The following is a 25231-nucleotide window of genomic DNA, read 5'->3' as shown; positions in this document are numbered from 1 at the left end:
AATCACTCCCGGGCCTGCTCCTATGTGGCCTGGACCCTGTCTGCAGGGAGGGCTCCAGGTCTCAGGTTCTCAGAGGTCCAGGGGAGGCCAATGGCTTCTTCTACCAGATTCAGAACATCCAATCTAAGGGTTGTCATTGTCCCCCTCACCACAGGGCATTGGCTTAGAGGTGAGTTAGTCAAATGTTCCACAGACGGAGGCTTCCCAGTCAGGTCAGTTTGAGAACTGGGAGTGAATAGGTTCCTTCCCTGCAGGACCTTTCATGACTCTTTGTAATGGACTTTGTGAATCTCCCCCAAATCATGCATTCCTCAGTGTTTCCAAAACTCCTTTTTTCAAATGAATGTTTCATGATATGTATGACATACAAACACACTTTCCTTGAAAATTAAAAAAAATCACAAATTACAGTTAAACTTACAAAGCTACTAACCAATGCTTCTCTCCCCAGAAATGCCACATCCACTTCCTCTGAGGAATCAACTCTTGTGACCTTGGTGTGGACTCTTACAAACCTTTCCCCATGAACTTACACTCACACCCATGTAGTAGGCAGGCATCCACAGAAGACACTGAGGATGTGTGTGTGTGTGTGTGTGTTATATATGTGTATTGTATTTTTCATTCTATAGAAGAAGCTTTTTACACCCAACAATGTATCTTTGCAGCCAAGTTCATAGTAGTACTGAATCTTGACCTCCCTCTTCTAAGCAACGCTTGGAGCACATGGTATAGATGGCAGTTCCCTTTTGGATGAATGTTTAGATTATTTCAAATACATAGGGGAACCTTTTTTCATGGGAAATGTTAGCAGACCTATGATTTCTTCTAACATGCCTTGGAAAATACTGAGTTGGAAAATACCATGAACCCTCACTGTATAAGATGTGATCAAAAAGCAGAATGAATGTTTAAATTTTTAAAAAATTACCTCAGTAAAAGATACATTGCCATTAATACCCTCAAAATACTCCTCTCACTTCCAGTGTACTCATCCCATCATTCTTGCCACTTTCTAAAGCACTTCTGGAGCCAGCAAGGTGGTGCATACCTGTGATCCCAGCACTTGGGAGGCTGAGGCAGGTAGATTGCTGTGAGTCTGAGCTCAGCCAGGGCTACATAGTGAGTTCAAGGCCAGCCTGAACTAGTGAGACCCTGTCTCAAGAAAAATAAGTAAATAAACAAACAAATAAACACTTCTGGAAGCCCTCTTTTGTGAGTATCTTTAGGAGGTGTGATCAAAAATACCATGAAGGCTGCTCTCTATTGCCATCCAATGGAAATGCATAAAGACATCACGGTGTCCTCACCCGCCTTATTCACCAGCTCTGGTACCATGCAGCTTCTGGCTCTTCCCCAAAGTCAAAAGGACCATGAACCATCAGTGTCTGGAATAGATTCAGGGCATCAAGGCAGCCACGACAGTGCAACTACAGGCATTCACCAGAGGACTTCCTGAACTGCTTCAGGAAGTGATAAGAATGGCGGGACATGTGTGTCTGTGTTCAAAGTGAGGGGGAATGTTTTGAGGCAGACTAATTGCAATGTGTCTTTTACAAGAAATATTTTTCATTTAAACATTTATCATTTATTTTGATCACCTGTTGTACGTGGAGGGGAAGAGTCAGTCCAGCACCTTCTAGTATGTCCCAGGCCAACGGCAAAGGGTACAACTCAAGAACCCTGGATCCTTGTGCTGGCTCTGCCCTTACTGTGGCATTAAGCATGTTCTCTCTGGGCCTAGTCCATGGCACACAGGGATAGGTAAGGTGCTCTTGGGCATCCTTCTCAACAGGGCTTCCCTGGCTCCTCACACACACAGACTGATCTTCTCCCATTTCCTCTCTGCAGGGGGCTAACAGCAGCAGCAACCCCCCGGGGCTTGTGGAGGGTGAGTATCTGGCAACAGATGCAGGGAAGTCACCCGACATGAAGAGGATTAGGTTAAGTTCTGGGTCAGAGCTGGAGACCCAAATCCCCGACTTAAAACCATCCTTGAAAGTGCCTTGAATCGCCCATAAAGTCCTTTGCCAAGCTCCTCATGTTTCTACAACACTGACCGGTAACAAGAACAAAACCCTGTTAACTGTAGACCCCGGAGCCGCACCCAGCACAGTCAGATAGTTACTCATGAGACAGACCCATCAGTGGGCACAGAGCTGGGGGCCAGGAGCGGCGTGAGGATACTCAGGCCGTGATCTGCTCAGACAGAGCCTCTCGTTTGTGTGTCTCCTTCCCCGCAGGTGCCGAGGACTTCATTGTGGTTGCCCTGTATGATTACGATGCCATTCACAGAGAAGACCTCAGCTTCCAGAAAGGGGACCAGATGGTGGTCCTGGAGGAGTGAGTCTCCATCTCAGTCCCCCTAAAACATATACCCCTTCCCGACTCAGTTATGCCTTCATTTGTGCTTCAGTAAAGATGGCGCATGCTTGCAGTCTCAGTAATTGGAGGCTGAGGCAGGAGGATACAAGTTGGAGCCCAGGTTGGGCTAATAGTGAAACCCTTCTTCAAAAACAAAACCAAAAAGAAAACCTTATAGGCTGTCTTAGACTGAGGGTAAATGACTGATGAATCCTGGTCCTCATAGAAGGTTTTGCTGTCACTAGGGAGAGGCCAGCAGCATGATGGGGACTGTGCACATATGAACAGTGCAGTTCCAGGCAGGGACGAGCAGGCAAACCACTTGCCAGGAAACCTTCCTACAGCCCAGTGATTTAGCTAGAGGTTTCCCTGTGGGCCAGGCCCTGTTGAGTGACTTTGTTGAAGTCTTTGAATCTAGCCAGGAAAGGATCAAAACTTTGAGGCCAGCCTGAGCCCCTTAGCAAGATTCTATCTTAAAAATAAAAAGCACAGTGATAGAGTGCTTGCCTAGCATATGTGACTCCCTGCGTTCTATCCCCAACCCCACAGAAAGAGAAACCCTTGGATCTCTGTGTCTGCACCTCTGATCCCCCTCCAGCCCTGGCCATCAGTGGGTCCAGCAGCCAGGAGGTGCAGGGGCTCAAGGGTTGGAGAAGTTGTGCTTGACCAGGCCCTTGAGCCCTCTAGCTCCTCCTCTCAGCACCCCAGAGCCACTGTGCGTGTCCCATGGGCACAGCCCCTGCCTTGGGCCCAGCTGCTCAGCAAAGCTGCAAGCCCAGGAGAGAAGAGCATGGCCAAGCACCCGGCCACAGGCAGAGTCTCTGGGACAGGGTTCAACTCCAGGTGCTCAGTGGAGGCTTTGCCAAGATCCCGCTCCTAGTCACGGGGCCTGGACCAGGGCGAAGACAGTCATGCCCCTGCCCCTGCCCCTGCTCCTCCTAGCTCACTGGGAGTGGGGAGCCCAGGGGCCTGGAGAATAGGCCCTTATTACCCTGATCTTCTCTCTGTCTCCTGTCCCTCAGGTCAGGGGAGTGGTGGAGGGCACGATCCTTGGCCACCCAGAAAGAGGGTTACATCCCAAGCAACTATGTGGCCCGTGTTAATTCTCTGGAGACAGAGGAGTAAGTATCCATTTCCTACCTGCCAGGGAAGCATGAGCAAAGCCAACCCTGTTCCTGCCTCAGGACCTTTGCATGTACTGTCTGCCCTCATATCACACTCTTCTCAGAGATCATGGCTTGGTTGACCCCTCCCATGCTTCAGTCCTCAGAGCCTTCCCTGCCTACCTGTCCAAGGTGGATCCATCTGCAACTCTCCCTTGTGGAAGTATGTTTTATTCCTCCAAACACCTCTAACTAGCAAAAATCATCTTGTTTCTTTGGCTGTTCACACATGCATTGCTTGCTCCCCGACAAAAATGAGAGCTCATCCTTGGTTTTAGTTTGCCTGGGTCTGAATCTTGCCTTTACCTATCCAAGCTAAATGACCCTGGGCAAGTTACCACCCTCTCTGTTCCTCAGTTTTCTCATCTATAAAATCAGAATAATGAAGGCAACAATTCTATAGATAATAAGAGTTCAATGAATATTAGCTGTCTTTCTCTCCAGAGGAAACAGAGGCCCAGAGAGGGAAACCAACTTGCTTGAAGTAACACAGTGTGTTTCCAGCAGGGCCAAGTCCTGCTAACATCTGTTCCAGGGCTTTGTATGTCACAGCTCCTCATCTTAGTGTGGGTAGGAGTGGATTCAGCTGCTGCTACTTGAACTTTTCTACCCAATATCCCAAACATCTGGGAAGAATGAAGGAAGGTTCCCAGGATATGATCCAAAGTTTAAAGTTCTCTGCAGTCTCACATTGTGGTGTAGAAAGTGGTGCTGACTATGTATTTGCCTATGCATATGCACAGTATTGTGTAGGAAGCTAAGCAGGCTCAGGCCTTCACTCCCACAGGCCTCCGTGGCCCTGAGAGGGCTCTTCCCCAAAGTCATGTGTGCTTGTGAAACTTGCAGATTTGAGATGTGTGACCATGATGAGCTAAGACAGCTGCCCATCTTTCACACCCAGAGGTGCTGGAAGGGCCCTGAGCACTTTGCATTTGTAATGCTGCATTATTTTTCTTTTAAAATAATTCTCTCCCCAAGTTGCACAGGTTTCAGTCTCAGCAAGCTGGATTTGCCTTCAGTAAATGTCTGCTTTGACATGAAAGGAATGACTGCTCTCTAAAAAAAAAAATCTTAGAGGAAAGTGATGCAGCCTGAAGCCAGGCCCTCACCCTCCTGATCCCCTCCTGGGTTCCAAGGGGCCACAAGTGCCCTGTCCAGCCCACCCCTTCCCCCAGGTTGACGTGTGTCCCCATCCCCCCCTGTCAGGTGGTTCTTCAAGGGCATCAGCCGGAAGGATGCAGAGCGCCAACTCCTGGCTCCTGGCAACATGCTTGGCTCCTTCATGATCCGGGACAGTGAGACCACCAAAGGTGACACCAGCCTCCTTGCTTTGTCCCACCCTGTGGGGTGCCCCAGGCTTGCCACCATCTCTCCCTTGGAAAAAGCTCTGGGAAGGGCTGGACATCTCAGCCAGGTGGCCATGGCCACCATGTTTTCTCTTGCGCTTTGCCACTTTGAGGCAGGGAGAGCTGAGAGTCTGTGCTCAGCTTGGCCCCTCTCAGCCCCTGTAGTTGCCAGCTTGGTCAGTGGCAGTAGTCTCAGGTGATTTGAGCCCTGAAAACAAATACTCTGATGAAACCCATTGTTCTTTACTAGCTTGTATTTTTAAAAAGTATTTATCGCAGTCTATCTTATCCACAAGCCTGATTCCTCTGTCTATAAGACAATGGGGCAGAATGAGACTGCAGAAAGACCCCAGCCAGTCTCCTCTGAGACTCTGCTTCAAATGCTCCTTGGACGTATTTGGAAGCCTGATGTCAGGAGCAGCTTCCTGAAATCCCTGTACTGGGAGGGCAGCAGCTTGACATGGGAGGTGGGTGGCAGAAACAGTGCCTGAAAACCATATGGAGTAATTCAAACTGGCATCAGTTGAGGCTAATTTTCCCAAGGGAATGAACACCAACAAGTGTGTCAGTGCTCATTAAAATAGATATAATATAATATAATGAGTAGGCTCACGGTGGGGGCCTGCAGAGTCAGGTGTGGAAGAGCACAAAAAGGCTGTCCATGTGCTGGAGAGCGAAGCGTACAGTCAAAAGTCAAAGGCCTTGGTGCTCACTGTAGAGTCCTGTGTAGGTCCATATCAGGAGCTGAAGAGTCTGCACCGGAAACCAGAAGACAAATGTCCAGGGTGCAGACTGGAGCTCCTCCAGAGAAATAGAAGCAAGCCTTCCTTCTTCCTTCCCCTTTTTATTTTTTTTTCCTTCCCCTTTTTATTCCACTCAGGCTACAAGCCTAATGGTTGGTGCCACTCATACCCAGGATGGGCCCTCCATCTTCAGTAAATCCATTCAGCCGCACCCAGAACACTGCTAGCCAATCAGTAGAGTGTTTCTTACTCAGGGTGACACAACAGTTAACCATCACAGTGGGATTCTCCTGATTTCAGACTTCACATGCAGAGTGTTTGTGTCACACGTACATGTTTAGATTCAGAACTGATTCATTCAAATAAGTAAGTTGTAGAAGTGCGCCCTCATGGTACCCTGAAGCAGACTATTTCAGGGACATTGATCAAAGGTGTCATTGTGGCCTTCTATTTGATCCATGGCAAAGCTCGAATATGGCTAGGGCAGTGTCACTCACAGTGGTTCAGTCAGTCAATGTTCAGGTGTTAAATCCTCTCACCCAACGAGCCCCCTTCCAGCTCTGAGGAAAACAAACAGAGACAAAGAGGCAAAGCTACATGCAGCTCAGCACTCCCCTCCACCTGTGCCCAGGACACCTGGGGACAGGCTGGTGCATCCTGCAGACAAGGGCAGAGAAACCATGAAACCTTCACCAGCCTGTGGAGCAGGAAGTGAGCGCGGCCCAGGTTTCATGGCCCTCCACCGTGGGGGTGGTGAAGACAGCCAGTTTAATAAAATGTGCAGCATGAGGCCCCTGAATCCCATCCTGCGGCCTCTTGGATTCTGTCCACTCCATTGGGCATCGGCCAAGGCAGCCTCTTCTTGACGGGGGCAGAGTGGGTAAGAAGGGGCCCTGGAGCTGGTGGCTGTGCCACTTCTTAGCTGTGTGACTATAGGTGAGTTACTTCACCTCGCTGGGGATCAGTCACTGTATCTATAAAATGCAGGTGGTAAGGCCAGGTCTGGTGGTCCACGCCTGTAATCCCAGCACTCAGGAGGCTGAGGCAGGAGGATTGCCATGAGTTCCAGGCCTACCACACTACATAATGAGTTCAAGGCCAGCCTGGAGTAGATAACAAGACCCTGTTTCAAGAATGAAAAACAAAAATGAGAACGGTAATGTTATAAAACTTCTACCTCAGGGGATTATCAATTCATTATAAAATTATTCATATAATTCTAATTTATTATAATAAATATTCCTTCACACAGGGAACTTAAAATACAGTAGTCTGGCAACTATTATTCATTCCATGATTTAAATTTCCCCCAGTTCTATGGCATTGTGCTATCACGGTAGAGAATAATAAATGAAAGAGAAGCTAGTGACCTGTCCACGGGCACACAGCCTCAAAGGGCAAATAGGTGTTTCTATGACATCCTACACGGTCATATGTGCACTGGGTTCCTGTTACTGCTGTATCACACTGCTACGAATGTGCTGCCTTTTGTACAGGCCTCAGCCTCCCTTGGCTCACAGACCTTCCTGACGTTTCCAACCCCTGATTTCCATTTCCACCCCTCCTACTATGAACTTCGGCCTTGTCTCCTTCTGACAATGTAATCCGAGTGATTACATTGGGGTTAGCCAGATAATCAAGGATAATCACAACTCTGGATCCTTTACTGAAACTCCCTTTTACCATGGAGGTTAACATTCCCAGGGGTTGGGTATGGACATCTCGGGGACCATTATTCAGTCTATGACAATGTGTTCACATTCCAGTAGTTGGACTGGATTTTCTTTACTATTTATCGTTTTATTTAGAGAGATAAGTAGATAGATGATAGATAGATAGAAAGATAGATAGATGATAGATTGATGATAGATAGATAACAGATAGGTAAATAGATACTGTAGACAGATGGAGAAATAATTATGAAGATGATGAGACAGCAAATATTTACAGAGCATTTGTCTCAAGTCCTTTTCAAGCTTTATTTCTAATCATCAAGTAACATGATGAGGTAGAGAGGTATGACTATGCCCATTTTACGGGTAAGGAAACTGAGGCATAGAGAGGCAACATAGTCACTGGCCCAATGTCTCACAGCTGGAAATGGCATAGCTAGAACAGAACCCAGGCACCCGATAACACAGCCCAGTCTCCCTCTCATGTTCTTGTGTTCTCCTGCCCTCATGCCTGGGTGGTACCAGCAGTGACCTCCCGGGGGTCAGGAAAGGGTGTCAGGGGGCTGGCATGAGCTTGAGGCCCCAGAGGTGCCATTCTGAGGGGCTTCTGTCTTGTGAATTCAGGAAGCTACTCTTTGTCTATTCGAGACTACGACCCTCAGCAAGGAGATACAGTGAAGCATTACAAGATCCGGACCCTGGACAATGGGGGCTTCTATGTCTCCCCAAGGAGCACCTTCAGCAGCCTGCAGGAGCTGGTGGCCCACTACAAGAGTGAGTCCTGCCCAGGTCCACCTTCCACCTATCTAAGCCCAGAACCCACACTCACTGAGCAATACTGCCTGGGGAGGGACACGGACACTACTCCATTGCTTTTAGTCTTCAACGCCTATATTTTGCTTTGTTTTTTGCTTTGTTTTCTTTTGAGGTGCTGGGATTGAACCCAGGACCGAGACTGTGCTAGGCAAGCACCCTACCACTGAGCTGTGTCCCCCAGCCCATACATCCCCACAGAGATGGGTCTGTTTCCCAGAATCCTGGTCACAGGTGTACTGCAGCCCCAAGGCCTGCAGAATGTGCCTGGTCCTCTCCAGATGATCGGCTGCTTTGGGTTTTCCTGAAGGCTTGGGCTTGTCGAGCAGGAGGGTGGCAGCCAAGATGTAGAGATGACATCCTAGCGTGTGCCGTCGTGTGTGTCCCTGATGGTGGCAAACACGTAAAACATTGGCCAGACGCAGGGTACCAGACAAGAGGCCTCTGACTGACTTGGAGCTCATTGCCCGTAAGTAACCCAGAGACTCTGTTCCAGAGGGGAAGGATGGGCTGTGCCAGAAGCTGTCAGTGCCCTGCATGTCCTCCAAGCCCCAGAAGCCATGGGAGAAAGACGCCTGGGAGATTCCCCGGGAATCCCTCAAGCTGGAAAAGAGACTTGGAGCTGGGCAGTTTGGGGAAGTCTGGATGGGTAAGAACCCAGGGACAAAGGAGGGGGGAGGCTGGGGGGCGGGAGGGAGGTCATCTGCTTCCAGAACACCCCAGACCAAGTGGGAATGCCACTGGGCTGTAGGGGCATTTGAATAATAACCACAAAGGAGCAAGTCTTCGATAGCAAAGCAAATTGTGCTGCTGTGTAAACACGGATTTGCCTTTGTGGCCAGGAAGGTCGGGTCTGGCACCGAACTTCCGTCTAGGAATTGAGAGTCCCAGATAAGGAATCCCCTCCCCTGTATGGAGTTGGGACAGTCTACCAGGGTGGAGTTGGAATAACCAGAACCCTCTGGGGGAAATGGGATTTAGCAGTAGGCCAGTGCAGCTTGGAGACTTCCAGGTGAGTTCAGTGCTGGCAACTGAGGACAAAGCTATTCTGAGCCCATCATGTGCCCAGCACCATCCAGACATTGTGGGGCACCAAAAGGCACGTTCTGCTCCTGCTATCCTTGCTCCAGTAACTTCAGAGTGGCACATTTGCTTTGCAGGGTGGTTCGCAGGCACAGTGCTGCTATGTTGCTACTCTAATGGGTTAATAATATCTCTCAGTTATTGCAGAGTGATCAGGCCCGCAATCTCCCAAACAATTGGACAGTGAAGGCTTACATAAATGAGACAAGAAATATGATTTTAGGGCTCCAGAAGGTTCAAAACCCTCTAACAGAATTCCACATTCTTTGGGGGATAAGACAAAGAACTTCTCTGGGCAGCCTGTATTTATTTGGTTTTCAAACAGAGGAGGGGAATACTGAAGAAAATGCAGGAATCTTAGCAGGACCTTGGGAAATATTTTCCCAAGTAGTAAATTTTGTGAACCAGGAGAACTACTTTATCTGCAGGTTGGTATTTATTGTATGAGTGTGGCGCCTGCAGCTGCAGTCTCCTTTTAGTTAATTGGGGTTGGAGCCAGGCATCCTCAGTTGTGGCCTTAGACAAGGGTCCTAGGCCTTGCACAGGCTCACGAGTAAACATGGAAAGCAGATTGGTTAATATTAAATCCTGCTCAGAGCTGCTTCATAGTGGCCTCCATCAGTGCTCCACAGTGAGCCCAGTGGGAGTGAGGACGGCGCGCAGGGCTGCAGACATTCAGCCAGAGAAATAAGCTTAAAACCCACCTAGTTCAACCACTGAACCCACCTAGTTCACACACTCATTGAGCACCTGCTGTGTGCCAGGTACTGAACACAAGAATGAAGCAGAAAGAAAATAAGGAGAGGAAGGTAGGACAGAAGTAGGTAGTGAGTTTGGGAAAACTATCCCAGACCCTGGACTCTTACTATGGGAAGATCACAGGTCTGGGTTAGAGCTTCCTGGAAACCACGGCACAGATGAAAACCAGAGCACTTATGAGACTGACAAGATTCAGAAGACAAAGCACGGGGCACGGTGTGTGTGTGTGTGTGTGTGTGTGTGTGTGTGTGTGTGTGTGTGTGTGCCAAGTCCATGTGGTGAAACAGGGCTGGGTAATGAGTGCCTAGAAGGCAAGGGCAAGTCTGGCAGACGATGAGGCTGGCGTGGTGGCCTTGGCTGGATGATGCAGGGCCTTCTGGGGCACAGTGAGTCTGGTATTTATTTCAAGGTCAGTGTTAAAGTAAGTGTGTGTGTGTGTGTGTGTGTGTGTGTGTGTGAGAGAGAGAGAGAGAGAGAGAGAGAGAGAGAGAGAGAGAGAGGGGAACCTAAGTGTTGTTTTAAGGTTATTTTTCAATCTTGCATCTGCCCTTCAAAGGAAGTGCTTATCATCTCTGCTATCCAGGTGAGGAACCCGTGGCTCAGGCAGGTTAAGTGACTTGCCCAAGTGCACACAGCTTGGAAGTATGGGAGCAGCTGTATACCCCACACCCATGGGAGACCCCTGTCTGTCCCTTCCTCTTTTTTTTTTTTTGTTTGTTTTTCTTCCAGTACCAGGAATCGAACTCACAAGCTTGCACTTGCCAGGCAGGCGCTGTGCCGCTGAGCTAAATCCCCCGCCCCTGTCCCTTCCTCTCTAAGGCAGAAGGAGAGCTCTCTGTGAGAGGTGGGTGTACAGCCAGCCTTCCAGGATAGGGGAGGCCTGTGGGTCCTAACCACCTTCCTTGCTCCATCTTCTCCAGCCACCTACAACAAGCACACCAAGGTGGCGGTGAAGACAATGAAGCCGGGGAGCATGTCTGTGGAGGCCTTCCTGGCAGAGGCCAACATCATGAAGACACTGCAACACGACAAGCTGGTCAAGCTGCACGCCGTGGTCACACAGGAGCCCATCTACATCGTCACGGAGTTCATGGCCAAAGGTGCATGGGCTGGGGCCAAGGCCAGCTGTGGGCATTCCCAGTCCAGCTGGCAGTGCCACCAGGGCATCCCCCTAGGCACCAGCAGCCCAGCCTCCTGCCTCGCCTTAGGGTGAATCATGTAAAGGATCACCGAGGAAAGGGAGAACTTGGGGCCACTGGGAGAAGGGAGTGGGGCCAGAGGGCCCTGGGCGGCGAGAGAAGAGGCACAGGGATTCCTCACAGGCTCACCTCGGTCTCAGAACCAGGGGTCTCCCCTCCGCACCGCTGAGCTCCTTTCTCTACAGTCTTGGTACACTGGGAAAGAGTGCAACCAAGTCAGCAACAGCCACCACACCCTGTCCAAGTTCAGCTCATCTCAGAGGTTTTCTTTCCAGGCTACTTTTCACAACCATTTTCAATCTCTGCCTATTGTTTGATAAAGAGAAACATCCCACACAGTTTCACTGAGTGGGATTTGAAATCTTAAAATTCCATTTTCTAAATGTACATTATGCCAGCTTATAAAGCCATGCCCCTAGACCCCTCAGCTCAGAGGGTCATCAAAGTGAGTAAGTCCTTTCAAAACACTGAGGTTCTAGTTCTCAAGTACCAGGAATAGTCAACAAATATTTAAATTCAATGTTATGGCTGGCCGTGGTGTAGGTGCTTATAGTTCCAAATGCTTGAAGACTGAGGCAGGAGATCTCCTGAGACCAGGAGTTTGAGGTCAACCTAGGCCACAAAGTTGGGCTCCATCTCAAAAACCTAAACAAGATAGAAATGCATTATTTTGAAAAGACACTAAATTAATAAGATAATAAATCTTCCTCTCCCTCCCTCATACAGGAAGCCTGCTGGACTTCTTGAAAAGTGAAGAAGGCAATAAGCAGCCCTTGCCAAAATTGATTGACTTCTCTGCCCAGGTGAGAGTTTGATGAGGCGGCTGGGGGACTGGGACCGGCATTCAGCTACTTATTTAAAACATGGTTATTGGCCACATACTATAATAATAGCAATAATTAAATGATAGCATTTATTGAGTACTCAGCATAAAACTGTATTTTTTGTATGTCTAGTCATCCCTTGGTTCCATGGGTACCAAAACCCCAGAGATGTTCAAGTCCCTTGTGTGAAATGGTGTCACATTTGCATGTACCCTACACCACCCTCCCATACACTTTATTCCATCTCTGGATGACTTATCATTCCTAACCCAATGTAAATGCCATGTAAATATCCAGTATTCACATTGTTATGGAATGATGATGAGAAGAAAGTCTGTACAGCTTTGGTTCAGATGCAATCATTGTTTGACTATTTGCGACCTAAGTCCGTGGATGGAGATTCCCCTATAGGAAGGACCCACCGCTCTTCACAGGCACTGACTTGTTTAACCCCTGTGTCAGCCTTCTAGAGTGGGACTTCACTACCTATGCCTGGGTAACAAATAACCCTAAACTTAGCAACGGGCAAAGACAACAAGGAGCATTTCCCACACTCCTGCAGGGTGGGAAATGCTGCACTTGGCTGGGTGAGCCACACGGTAATGGGAGGTGACTGGTGCATTCTGAGGTGCCGTTGCCTCCTCCCGGACCTTGCTCCATGTGGCTGTCATCCCTCAGTAGACAGCAGCTCATCTTACAGAACCATGTAGAGAGAGTCCTCTCTATGTGGTGAGTGCCGGTGGGAGTGCCAGGGAGTCAGGCCCTGGCATGCAAGTATTTAGCTTCTGCTGGCATCAGCCTTACTGATGTCCTGTTATTCAAGCAAGTCATGTGGCCAAGCCTGGCATCAATGTGGGAAGAGACAGCCCAGGCCATGAATCCAGGAAGGTGCGGCTCAGCAGTCTGGCCACAGGAAGCTAACTGCCATCTCATTTTCCCCAGAATAGGAAATGAAGGCATCATGAGGTTAAGTACAGATGAGGAAACTGAGCCCAGCCAAATAGCTTGGCTGAGCTGCTGTGCTAATTATGGGGAAGCAGCGATGAGTGAAATAGAGAGCCCTGAGTCCTCTTAAGCTTGCCATCCAGGTGGATGACAGTACTAAAGAGCTGGCCCCAGGAACTACCGTCACACAGGTGGCCCTGGCTCGGAATAAAGGAGCATGATATCCAGAAAGAAAATATTGAGTCACAGAAACACATCTTAAAAATCATAGCAGGCCTGGGGGTGTAGCTCGATGGTAGAGCACTTGCCCACCATGTGCGAGCCCCTGGGTTCTGTCCCACACACTACAAAAACCAGTTTTTCCCTCCCCTCCCTTCCACCCTGCAGCTCCTCTCACCCCAGCTTGAGTGCTTCCATTTCCTTTCCTGTGTCCTCTCCTCTGTGGGGAAGGACAGGGTGGCACAGGAGTGCAGAAGCAATGGGGGTGCCATGGCCCAGAGGCAATCGGAGAAGGCTTTCTGGGAGAAGTGGCCTTTAGGCTGAGCCTGGAAGGATGGGTAGTTCTGCAGACGGAGACAAGAGGGAAGGGTGTACTAGATGAAGACAAAACAGCCTGTGGAAGCCCAAAGGGGAAGCAAAGGAGCTAGACGGGTCAGCTGGAGCCTCGAGGTGACTTTGCAGCCTGGTAGAGGTTGAGGGAGGGCACAGCTGGGCCAAGGGCTGGGCCTACTGGAGCTGCCGGGGCAGAGCTTATTTGAGTATGCAAATCCCAGGGCTCAGAGGCCACAGACAAAGACTGACAAAGGGCTCTACCTTGAGAGTCTGGAAGGCTGGCAGTCTCATTCCAATGGGCCCCCTGGAAACAAGAGTCTACCCCATTGCGAAACTATAACCCTCTAACCAGCAGGAAGCTTGCTGGGCAGGGGTCAAGGGCTAAAGCAATTTCTACCCTCCCATTGCTTAGATGGGGAAACCAACCAAGGGAGGGAAAGAGGCTCTGTGCCTTTCAGCAGCATAGGTTGACCCCGAGCCTAGGGACAGAAAGGAACCTGCCTGAGGGCCTGCTCTTCACTCCAGTCCTCAAGAGGTGGTGTAGCATGAGGATGCCCCAGTCCCATCATCAACTTTCTCTTGACCTCAGACCTTCTCTGGGTCTCAGTCTCCCCATTTGTCCAATAAGGGAATCAGATCACAGCTGTAGTTTTCCAGTTGAAAATATTTTAACCACAACTCTGTTGGCCAAATGAAATTTTCTACAGTAGCTACATATATTTATATCTATATCTATATCATATATATATATATATCAAGCTGACATCATGGCACACATCTGTAATCTCAGCACTCTGGGAGGCTGAGGCAGGAGAACCTCAAGTTCTACCCTAGCCTGGCAACTTTGTGACTTTGTGACTTAGTGAGACTTTGTCTCAAAATAAAATATAACAAGGGCTGGAGATGTAGCCCAGTGTGAAGTTCCTGTGTTCAATCCTCAGTACCACAAAAGTCAATCAATCAAAGCTGAATTGTTCTGACTGTAGGAGGCAGAGTGGAGCTTCATACATGGCCTTCTTTTTGTCCTCCCAGACAGCGTGAGGGCATCAGTAGGACCCAATTTGAAAAGTCCTGGGCTGGGACATCTTCATAAATCCTTCCAGCTTGGATTCTAGGATTCTCTGATGCTCTAGGAAGCAAACCAAGTTCTAGAGCTTGCCCTCGTGGCAAGCTGCTTGGTGGTCACGAATTCACCACTTCATCAGCCTCCGTTTTTCAAGCCCACCCTGCACCCTGTAAACCTACCCATTACCTATTCCACAGACAGCGCCTGGATAAGCAGCACTCCGTAAGCTTGTAGGCTTAGGGTTTTGTGCTGCTCCCAGCTCTGCCTGTGGGGCTTAGAGCAAGGTGCCTAAACTGCAGCATGCCTTTCTCCCCATCTGGGCCTTGCTGGCCACCACCAGGGTAAGCACTGAAGGACAGACACTGTCCCAAGCCCTTGATGTGGCCTTGAGGATGCATCTTCATGTGACCCCTTGGAGACAGGGGCTATTGTTGTCCCCACTCTACAGAAAAGTGAAGCACAGAGCTTGGAGCTCAAGCAGAGCTGCTTCAGCTCCAGACCATTTACTTTTTATCCTCCAGTGCGTCCTAAGTGGGGCTGGTCATCCCTGCCCCACTGAGCTCATGAGAAAACCAGTACTAGGGCTGGGGATTTAGCTCAGTGGCAAAGCGCCTGCCTGGCAAGTGCAAGGTTGTGAGTTCGGTTCCCGGTACCGGAGAAAAACCAAAAAAAAAAAAAAAAAAAGAAAACCAGTACTAGAGGAGCGTGGACTGATGGGCATTAAAAAAGAGTGACTGTCAAGCATTAGTGTTGTCTCCATAAAAACACTAGGCAAGCTGGGCACAGTGGTGCAGGCCTATACACCCAGCTTCTCAGGAGGCTGAGGTAGGAGGATTGCAAGTTCAAGCCTGGCCTGGGCAACTTGTCTCAAAATAAAAAATAAAAAGGCTGAGGATGTGGTTCAGTAGCAGAGAGCCCCTGGGTTCAATCCCTGTATTGGAGAAAAAGACAAAAACAAACAAATAACAACAACAACAAACGCAGTAGAGTAATAGAAAATGTTGGTTCTGAGTAGACTGTGAAGTTACAGCTTACAAGCTATGCTTCTGTGGAACACTGACTTGTTTCTCTGGGTTGTAGTTTTTTCATCTATGGAAAGAGGGCTGATAGCAAAAATACCTGCCCCAAAACACACAATAAATGCTGTGTTTTAAGTATAATAATAAGTAAGCAATATTATCTAACAACACCCTAATAACTCTGCTAGTTGTTCTTGCTGCCTCGGGTGCCCCCTGCTGTTCACTCCAAATGCGCCACCTACTGGCCAAAGCCTGCTGGCAGTGCCTTGGTTTGGTTTGTCCAGACCCTTCTTACCCAGTCTGCCCAAATAATCTTATCAGATTGCACTCAGCTGCCACCCGCTAGAGCTCTGGCATTCTGGAAACTTTAGAGGCAGAGTGAGAAATTAGATCAGCAATCTATAACCAAGGTGTGAGGATGACAGAGTTTTCCTGGTATGTGATCAGAAATAGTATCTCCAATTCAGTAAAACAGAGGCCTTAGTAATTCCTCCTCTACACTTCCTGTCCTCTTACTTGGCCCTATCTGTTCTTTTTGGTACTTATCACCTCCTGCACTGGCTTTGCCTGGATCACTTCCTGCTCAAGGCACATGTCTGGCACCCACAGGATACTTCATAGATTTTTGTTGAACAAATAAATGAAAAAAAATTTTTTACCCAGGCTTGGGGATGAAGAAGGTATAAAAGGAAGAGCAGAATATGATGTACTCCTAGGTTGTCCCCCAAAAGGGACTGAGGATGAATTTTCTTCATAATGTTCTGATGCATGGTGTGTGTGTGTGTGTGTGTGTGTGTGTGTGTGTATGTGTGTGTGTGTGTATGTGTGTCTGTGTGTGTGTGTGTGTGTATGTGTGTGTGTGTGTGTGTGTGTGTGTTCATGTCCCCTGGAGAGGTAATCCCCTGCTTTTTCCTTAAGAACATTTCAGAGTGTCCTCTGGAAGTTTTGGAATTATGGAGAAACCCCTCCTGCCCCACTGAGCTAGGTCTGGAGGATTCCCTCAGCCTGGATAGATACACAGAAATGCCAGCCTGACCTCAGGACCCTTCTGACAAAAAGGAGCTGCTGCAGACATTTTCTATTTCTTTCCCGCTGGGTCACTCCTCCTCTGTTCTTGGGCGGGAACCCTGTGGGCCAGGCAGGTCTGAGGATGAGGGTGCCTCTGTTTTGGGTACAGGTTGCAGAAGGAATGGCCTTCATCGAGCAGAGGAACTACATTCACCGAGACCTCCGAGCTGCGAACATCTTGGTCTCCTCATCGCTGGTGTGTAAGATTGCTGACTTCGGCCTGGCCCGGGTCATTGAGGACAATGAGTACACAGCTCGAGAAGGTAGGAAGGGCTGCCCCGCAGGCCAACGTGTCCACTGCATGGGTTGTGAGTGCTGAGAGCAGACACGTGCAAGAGTGGTGAAGGCAAAGCTCTCTCCCAGTATCTCCTCTGCATTAGTAAGCTCAGTGGTGTCCTGGGCAGTGGCTTGGACTTGAATCTTACCCAGTGACTTTGAGCGGAAAATTTCAGGCCAGATTGAAAAGTACCTATCAATTTGAGATTTTGGTAAGTACATGTTGAAAGTAAGGGTAAGAGCAACTTTATGGCAAATAGATGAAAACTTGGGAGAAGCCAAATGCCTGTAAATAGGAGGATGAATAAAAATGCGGCACAGTCGCATAAGGAAATACCATGCAGCAGTGCAGAAGCACATAGCAATGCTGCATGCAAATCAGTGGGTAACTGTCACAGACACACTATCAGTGTGAAAAAAGTCAGACAAAAAGAACTCAGAACAGTTCTTTCATATGAAATTCTAAAACAGGCAAAACTTGTATATGAAAGCTCATCACAGCATTATTCATAATAGCCTAAAAATGGGCACAGCCCTAATTAATCCATCAACCGATGAATAGATAAACAAAATGTGGAATATCCACCCACACAAGGGAATACTGTTCAGCTGTAAAGCGGAAGGAAGTACTGGTGCCCACCACAGCATGGGTGAACCTCGGGAACATCATGTTAGGTGAAAGCCAAACGCAAAGCACATGTAAATTGTCCAGGGTGTGCAGAGCCATAGAGATAGGAAGTGGAGTAGTGGTTTCCAGAGCTGCAGGGAACTGTGGAGAAATGAGGTTTTTTGCTATGGGTTTTTTTGTGAGGGAGAGGTGGAAATATTCTAAAATTCATAACTTTGTGAATCTTCAAAAAGTCATCACAGTGTACCCTTTAAATGGGTGGATTTTGTAGTCTGTGAACTATATCTTGAATAAAGCTGTTAAAGAAAAAAGACATCACATCATTTGTAGCAGGAGAGGTCAGAAAAGTGGCTACCTGGAGCACTGGGAGGGACACTTCTGAGATGGTGGAAATGCTCTGATCTGATGGGATTACTAGAGTGTATGCTCACATAAAGATGCATTAAGTGGCACATTACAGATTTCTGCACTTTATTTTATGTTTGTTAAAACTCAATAAAAAATTTTAAACTGGGCCAGCCGTGGTAGTGCAGGCCTATAATCCCAGCGCTCTGGGAGGCTGAAGCAGGAGGATCAAAAGTTCAAGCCCAGCCCGGGCAACTTAATGACTTAGTGAGACCCTGTCACAAAATAAAAAAATAATAAAAATATAAACATGGTCTGGGGACACAGTTTAGTGCAAAGACCCTGGGTTCAAAATCCCCACTATCACCAAAAAAATGTTTAAATTGAGGATAAGTATTAAGAGAATAAAAGTAGAATTATGATTTCATGCAAGACAGAATAAGCAGGAAAAAAGAAAATACTGTAGATCCAAAAGAAGGAAAGGAAGATAAAGCAATACATATACACACAGAGCATTTCTAGTACTATGCCAGTCATAAAGCAGCTCTTGGAGAATTCCAAAGAACATACAGATGACCCCCCAACTTATGATGGTTCAACTTAGGATTTTTCAACTTTATGAAAGCAATCACATTGAATAGAACTTATATTTACAATTTTGAATTTTGATCTCCAGCCTGGTGATATGCATCCCTTTTTTTTTTTTTTTTTTTTTTGTGTGTGTGTGTGTGGTACCAGGAATCGAACTCACGACCTCATGCTTGCCAGGCAGGCGCTTGCACCAATGAACTATATCCCTGGCCCCAGCCTGGTGATATGCAGTGTGTTACTCTCTCGCTGGGTGGTAGCAGTATGCTGCGGCACCCCTAGCCACACAATCACAATACCTGACAATGTATTATGTGGCTAAGCTAGGATGTTTGGTAGGTTAGGTGAACACAAGGCCTTTTTCTTTTTCAGTATTGCAGATTGAACTCAGCGCCTCACACATGCTAGGCAAGCACTCTACCACTGAGTTACATCCCCAGTTGTTTTATTTTTTATTTTGAGACAGGCATAGGCTGGACTCAAGTTTGTGATCCACTTGCCTCAGCTTCCCAAGTAGTTGGAATTGCTAGTATACACCACTATGCTTAGTTTCAGTGCATTTTGATTTGTGGTATATTCTATTTATGATGGGTTTATCAGGATGTAATCCCATCATAAGTTGAGAAGCATCTGTAGATCCTACAGACCATGTTCACCAGTCATAATCTAATTAGGATAAATACTAATAAGAGGCTAACTAAACCTATCCTAGATTCAGTAGGAGAAGGAAGGAGACACTCAGTGACTGGTAGAAGCCTCAGCGGCTGGAATCACAGTCTTCCTTTCCCCCACTGCCAAGATAAAGTAACTGAGGCACTAGCTGGTACCCTTGAAGCCTTGCTACCCCCAAAGAGTCTGTGACCTCTAGGACTCCACTCCTCTAATTATAGTCCATGACTGAATCAATAAGGTGGTCCCCCGAGAGAGCTCCCATGCCACACCCCTTTGTGATCCCTCCATGCTTTAGCATCTGCCTACAGCATGGATGCCCCTTGCTTCCACTAGGAGGCCACGGAGTAGGGAAATCATGGTTCTGCCCTGTTCCTTCACCCTAGCAGAGAGCCCGCCCCACTGCTCCCCAGACTCCCTTCACCTTGCCCTGTCCACCCCACAGGGGCCAAGTTCCCCATCAAGTGGACAGCTCCTGAAGCCATCAACTTTGGCTCCTTCACCATCAAATCTGATGTCTGGTCGTTTGGCATCCTGCTGACAGAGATTGTCACCTACGGTCGGATCCCTTACCCAGGTAGGGAAAGGGCCTTCACCTTGGAGCTGCTTCTAGAACCCAGCCTGGCAATGGTCTATTTCAATGTGTTCAATGTGTTCATCAGACTGAGTTCTTGTCCCCCACCCCTTGACCTTCCTTGTACTTTCCCATTTCAGTTAACGGTACCATCATCCACCCACTTCCTTAAACCATCGTTCTGGGAGCCTCCTTGGTCCTTCTTTCTCTCTAACTCCTTACCACATCCAAGCAATCACAAAGCCTTTCAACTCCAAAACATTCTATGTCTGCCCATTTCTAACGCACAGTTTCCACCCACAAGCAGGCCAACAGCATCTTGCACAGGGATGGTGGGTGTTTTAGTTACTTTTTTCTTATTGCTGGGACAAAATACCTGACACCCAAATTAAAGAAGGAAAGGTTTGTTTAGCTCACAGTTTGTGGAGGTTTTGGTCTGTGATCTTCTGGCTCCAAGTCAGGGTGGCAGGACAGAGGGGGCAACAGTTAAAAATGGCAGAAGACAGCAAAAGCAACAAGAGCAAAAGGGAGGAGCAAGCCTCTTTTCCTCCCTTATATTGTATGCAGGCTACCTGCCCTCGGGCAGGTGTAGCATTCATACCCCCAATCTCAGCACTACATAATGAGCCAATCACAAACCTAGATTTAGCCACTTCCAAAAGCCCACAGCCCATAATTGCATGAGGCTTTGGGGGGACATCTGGACACAAATCATAACAATGTGATCTCCTAATCAGTGCCACTGTTTCCCCCTTTCTCTCCTGCAGGCCATTCTCCACCTGCAGCCAAGGGATGTTTTCTAATCTGTAACTCAGATCATGTCCCTTTTTCACTTCTCTTTATTTTGTCCCATTGTAATTAGGACACAATCCCCAAAACTCATATAGCTTGCAGATACTACATGATCTAGTCACTGCCTCCTTCTCCAGCTTGCTGCTGCCCCTTACCACCCAAATACCTAAAGTATCATGCATCTCCCCTGTGATACTCTTTCATAATACCCTATGCTCTTTCATTCATCACAAGTGATAGCTCTGTCTTTGTTTAATAATTTCCCCATCTGACTCTGAGCTTCAGAGGGCCAGAAATCATGTTTCTATTCCTTACTAGCAACTACCTTTGGGTTTGGTATACAGTGGGTGCTTAGCAACTCTTTGTTGAATGAATGAATATAACCCAGTGCCTATATTAGGCAGTGCCTACATTGAATAGACCATATAAGTATACAATGATGTACCCGGTACATGGATTATCTGGGACTTTGTGAACAATGAGGTTCTCTGTTCCTTTTATGTCTTGAATGGGTGTCCTTCCAGACACTAGAGAGGAGCAAGATGGGTATAAAGAGCCCTTGAGTTTTTATGTAAGCAGTGCTAGGGGCCCAGGGATATAGCTCAGTGGCACAGTGCCTACCTGCCAAGTGCGAGGCCGTGAATTCGGTTCCTGGTACCAGAAAAAAACAAAACAAAACAAAACAAAATGTTAGCAGTGCAAAATTGTAATCTTGTCTCTACCAGCTAATAAACTTTGAGAAATTCACTTTACTCCTTCTACCCCAGTGTCTTCACCTGTAAACAAACCTATATAGTCAACTATCTACCTCCCAAAGGTGTTTGTGAGGATTAGAACTAAAACATGTAGACACTGGGTTCATTCAACAGTATTTACAGAATTTTTACTGTGCATTAGGTACCAAGGATACCATGAGAGAAGTGGTCCCTACTCATAAGGAGACCTGGACAAGCACGCACTAAACGTATCACTACTAAGAAGAAAATTTAGCAGCGGGGGTGTGATAGGGAAGGGAGTAGCATGGGCTCCTACGGACAGGGGGCACCTGTTAGAGCAGGTCCTATATGAACTGAAAAACAGATCTAGAGAAAGGATCCTAGGCAGAAGGCATTGCTTGTTCATGGGAGCTCGGGTGTGTCTGAAGAACAGCAAGAAAGCCAGGTAGATGGAGATAAGAAACAAGAGCAGATGATAGGTGGGAAAGACCGTAGGGACTGCACAGGCAGGGGCCCCGGTCGTGATGCAAAGTGGGGGTGTTAGCCAAAGTGCATGAGAACCTATGGGAGGGATTGGGGTAGATTATGGGAAGAGGCATCCTGTGATTTCTGCCTTTCAGGAGTACTTTGGTTCAGTGTGGATGGGAGGAGGGGAGTGGGGTGGCTACCTGTGGGGCAGCCACAGAAGTGGCCCAAGCAGAGGTGATAATGGACTAGACAGTGAGGGGGCACTGGTGACAGAGATGAGTTGATAAAATAATACTGCCTTTCAAAAAAAAGGAAAGATGTGACTGGCTGATGGAGAAGGTGAGGGAGAGAGAAATCAGCGATGATTATCCTGGCTTTGAAAGAACAGTGAAAAGCCAAGAATTGTTTTAGCCCTGTTAAATTTGAGGTAGCATGTGGACATTCAAAGAAAGACGTTTAAGAAAGGTCTTGAATACATGAGTTTGGATTTCAAGGAGGATAGACTGGGGATGATAGGCACTAAATGATTATTCTTACGGATAACTAATATAAACTTAAACTGAATAAGAAAATGGCCCCATGTGTAGGGCAATTTTGGATCTGGCTACCTGTTTTGTCATGTGGGTACACTAGAAAAAAACAGGCAATGGATTATAGAACCCCAAATCCATTCAGATGCAAATAACAAAATAAGAACAGCCAAAACAATAGGCAAGTTACTATTTCCCACCCTAATTCTGGCATTGGTGGCTGGTTCAGAACAGCTACCAGGACTCTGGGTTAGTTTCTCTGTCATTATCTTCCCCATGTGTTCAGATGAGTGCTCCAAGTATTTTGTCATCTCACAATGGGAGATGAGGGAGGGAGGGAGGGGGAAGGGAAGGAGGGAGAGTGTCTTTCAAAGCCTCTCTTTTAGTCATGGGGCAAAACCTTTCCTGGTAATCTCCTAGCAGAACACTGCAGCTCCTCTTGGTCAAACCTGGGTCCCAGGCCAGGCTCTGGCTGCAAAGGAGGCTGCAAAGGGGGTGTCTGGCTTTCATACTGAAAGGGGCTCAACTCACAAGGTGACATGGGGAGTGATGGCAGTTGGTGAGGCCACAGTGTCTGCCAACTCTGGGCTCCTATTGCCCAATCCTCCCTTGTTAATTCCATGGCTTCTTCCCAGGAATGTCCAACCCAGAGGTGATCCGGGCACTGGAGCATGGGTACCGGATGCCTCGATCAGACCACTGCCCGGAGGAGCTCTACAACATCATGACACGCTGCTGGAAGAACCGCCCAGAGGAGCGGCCCACCTTCGAGTATATCCAGAGTGTGCTGGATGACTTCTACACAGCCACTGAGAGCCAGTACCAACAGCAGCCTTGATGGGCAGGACCAGGGCAGGACCAGAAGCCTAGGCAGTGCCTGTGAGGTGGCTCCAGCACAGTTCCCCACAGCCCTTTCACCCTTCCCATCCCCAGACACCCACTCTCAGTCTAGCCAGTGTCATCATCTGTCAAATGGATGGGTTCAACTGGACAATCCTTTTGGACTCTAACATTCCACAATCTGCCATTCTCAGGAGACCCCAAGTTGATATTTCTGTTGCCTAGAAGGGCTGAATTCCAGTTACATCTGCGGTTTAACTGGGGAATTTTTAAAGTAATGTAATAGATATTTAAATAAAATATAAGAATGCCAAAGGCTTTACCAAAAATTCAGCTTTTCTATCTTTCCAGTTCCCAAGTATTTATTTGCCTTTTTCTATCAGTATCAGAAAGGAAGAGGGACCTTCCCAGAGGCCAAGGTATGAAGAAAAGCAAGATTCAGTGCTCAAAGTTTTCTAACTGTCCTAAAATAGTTGCTGGCCGTGCTAGTTTCCTATTGCTGCTGTAACACATGACCACAAATGCAGTGGTTTTAAACCACACAAATTTATTCTTTTAAAGTTCCAGAACTCAAAATCTGCTATGACTTGGCAGGAATGTGTTATTTCTGGATGCTGTAAGGGAAGAATTGTTTTCTTGTCGTTCACAGCTCGTACAGACCACCTACACTCTTGGAGTCATGGTCCCCATCTGAGAGGGGGACCCCAAACACTATTTCTGTCATCATGCTTGTGATTCTGAGTCTCCTGCTTCTTTCTTTAATTTGTAAGCATTCCTGTAATTTTATTGGGCTCCCCCAGATAATCCAGAATAATGTTTCCATCTCAAAATCTTTAATTACATTTGCAAAGTCCTTTTTGCCATGTAGGATAACATTTGCAATTTCTGGGGGTTAGGACATGAATGTCTTTGAGGGCCATTATTGTGTCTGCCACACTGGTATACACTATGGGTTTTGTGTCCCAGGATCTGGGGCTATCAGGGTGCCAGAATGATTTTTCATGATCTAGGCCCCTGATCCTCCTGTCAGGGCATGCTACTACAAGAACTGGTGGGTCTAGAGCTCCCTCTGCAGTCCTGGCATTTCCCAAGGCTAAGAGCCAGCATGGTTAAAGTGGTATTGCAGGAATCCTCAGCATCTGGGGTTGTGGCTGAGAGATATCTGATGTGGGAAGCTATCAGTAGAGAGGAGGGACACCTGTTAGGAAGCAGAAGACACAAGAAGGCAGTGTTGCCTCAGCTGAAAGTTTCTGGCAGTCAGCTTTTGCTGTAGGGGGAAGATAAGAGGAAGTAGACAATGGATGGGGTACAATGACACTTTTCTATATTATTGCATCCTCAGAGGTCTGTGTTTCAGCACCCCTATTAAGGCTAAGTTCTGAAATGTTCCCTGAATGCTCATAGGTTGAGGGCTTGGTCCCTAATTTAGCAGTGTTCACAAGTAGGGCTTTGGGAAGGTAATTAGATCATGAAGATTTCAATCTCATGAATGGATTAATTCATTTCATGGATTCACAGCTTTAATGGTCTATTGGGAGGTGGTACAATAGAAAGGGGGCCTAGTTGCAGGAGTAAGTCATTAAGGATTTGTGAGGGATATAGGAATCCTGACCCCTTCCTTCCTCTCTGCTTCCTGGCCACCATGAGGTAAGCAGTTTCCTCTGCCATGTGTGTCTACCATGATGCTCTGCCTCCCACAGGCCAAAGCAACAGAGTCAAGGAACCATAGCCTGAAACCTCTGAAGCTGTGAGCCAAAATAAATCTTTCCTCTTTTTAAAGTGATTTCCTCAGGGTATTTTGTCACAGTGAGTAATATTAGCCCCCTAGGGTCACATGGAACCCAATATTTACTAAATTGATTCTGTACTTCTCAGTAGCACACAGGGTACTGGGCATAAAAACTGGAAATTTAAACTAGGAGTATTTTAACTTATATGTGTCTAGGAAACAAAATGTTTTTTCTGTCCTCATACCAAATCAACACAAAAGGTTTCTGTGACCTCAGGAGGTGTGGGGACTTTTAACTATCAGCAAGCAAGGAAGTATCTGCAAAATATTTACCTGATGAAGGATTGATGTCCAAAATACACAAAGAACTCTTAAAACTCAACAATCAGAAAACAATTCATTCTAAAAACAGGCAAAGTCCTGAATGCAAAGGCAACCACTGGAGATTAGTCTGCCCTC

The 25231-nt window shown here is 47.4% G+C and overlaps 1 protein-coding gene across 2 annotated transcripts in view; it reads left to right on the top strand.

Annotated features, from left to right (window-relative positions):
- Positions 1-23372, top strand: part of Hck (HCK proto-oncogene, Src family tyrosine kinase) — a 52487-nt gene extending 29115 nt beyond the window's left edge. For both annotated transcript variants that reach the window (XM_013514242.1, XM_005384880.2), the window contains exons 3-13: positions 1852-1891; positions 2244-2343; positions 3387-3485; positions 4734-4837; positions 7914-8063; positions 8599-8751; positions 10865-11044; positions 11870-11946; positions 16727-16880; positions 19569-19700; positions 22839-23372. In XM_013514242.1, the coding sequence (XP_013369696.1) occupies positions 1852-1891; positions 2244-2343; positions 3387-3485; positions 4734-4837; positions 7914-8063; positions 8599-8751; positions 10865-11044; positions 11870-11946; positions 16727-16880; positions 19569-19700; positions 22839-23041 (1392 nt within the window). In that variant the 3' untranslated portion in view covers positions 23042-23372. The remainder of the gene's footprint in view (positions 1-1851; positions 1892-2243; positions 2344-3386; positions 3486-4733; positions 4838-7913; positions 8064-8598; positions 8752-10864; positions 11045-11869; positions 11947-16726; positions 16881-19568; positions 19701-22838) is intronic.
- Positions 23373-25231: the final 1859 nt, after the last annotated feature.

This window comes from Chinchilla lanigera, unplaced genomic scaffold (genome assembly GCF_000276665.1).
Source record: "Chinchilla lanigera isolate Chin_1 unplaced genomic scaffold, ChiLan1.0 scaffold00021, whole genome shotgun sequence".
NCBI lineage: Eukaryota > Metazoa > Chordata > Mammalia > Rodentia > Chinchillidae > Chinchilla > Chinchilla lanigera.
Note: the sequence above shows the minus strand (reverse complement) of the source record. Positions and strands in the feature narration are given on the sequence as shown.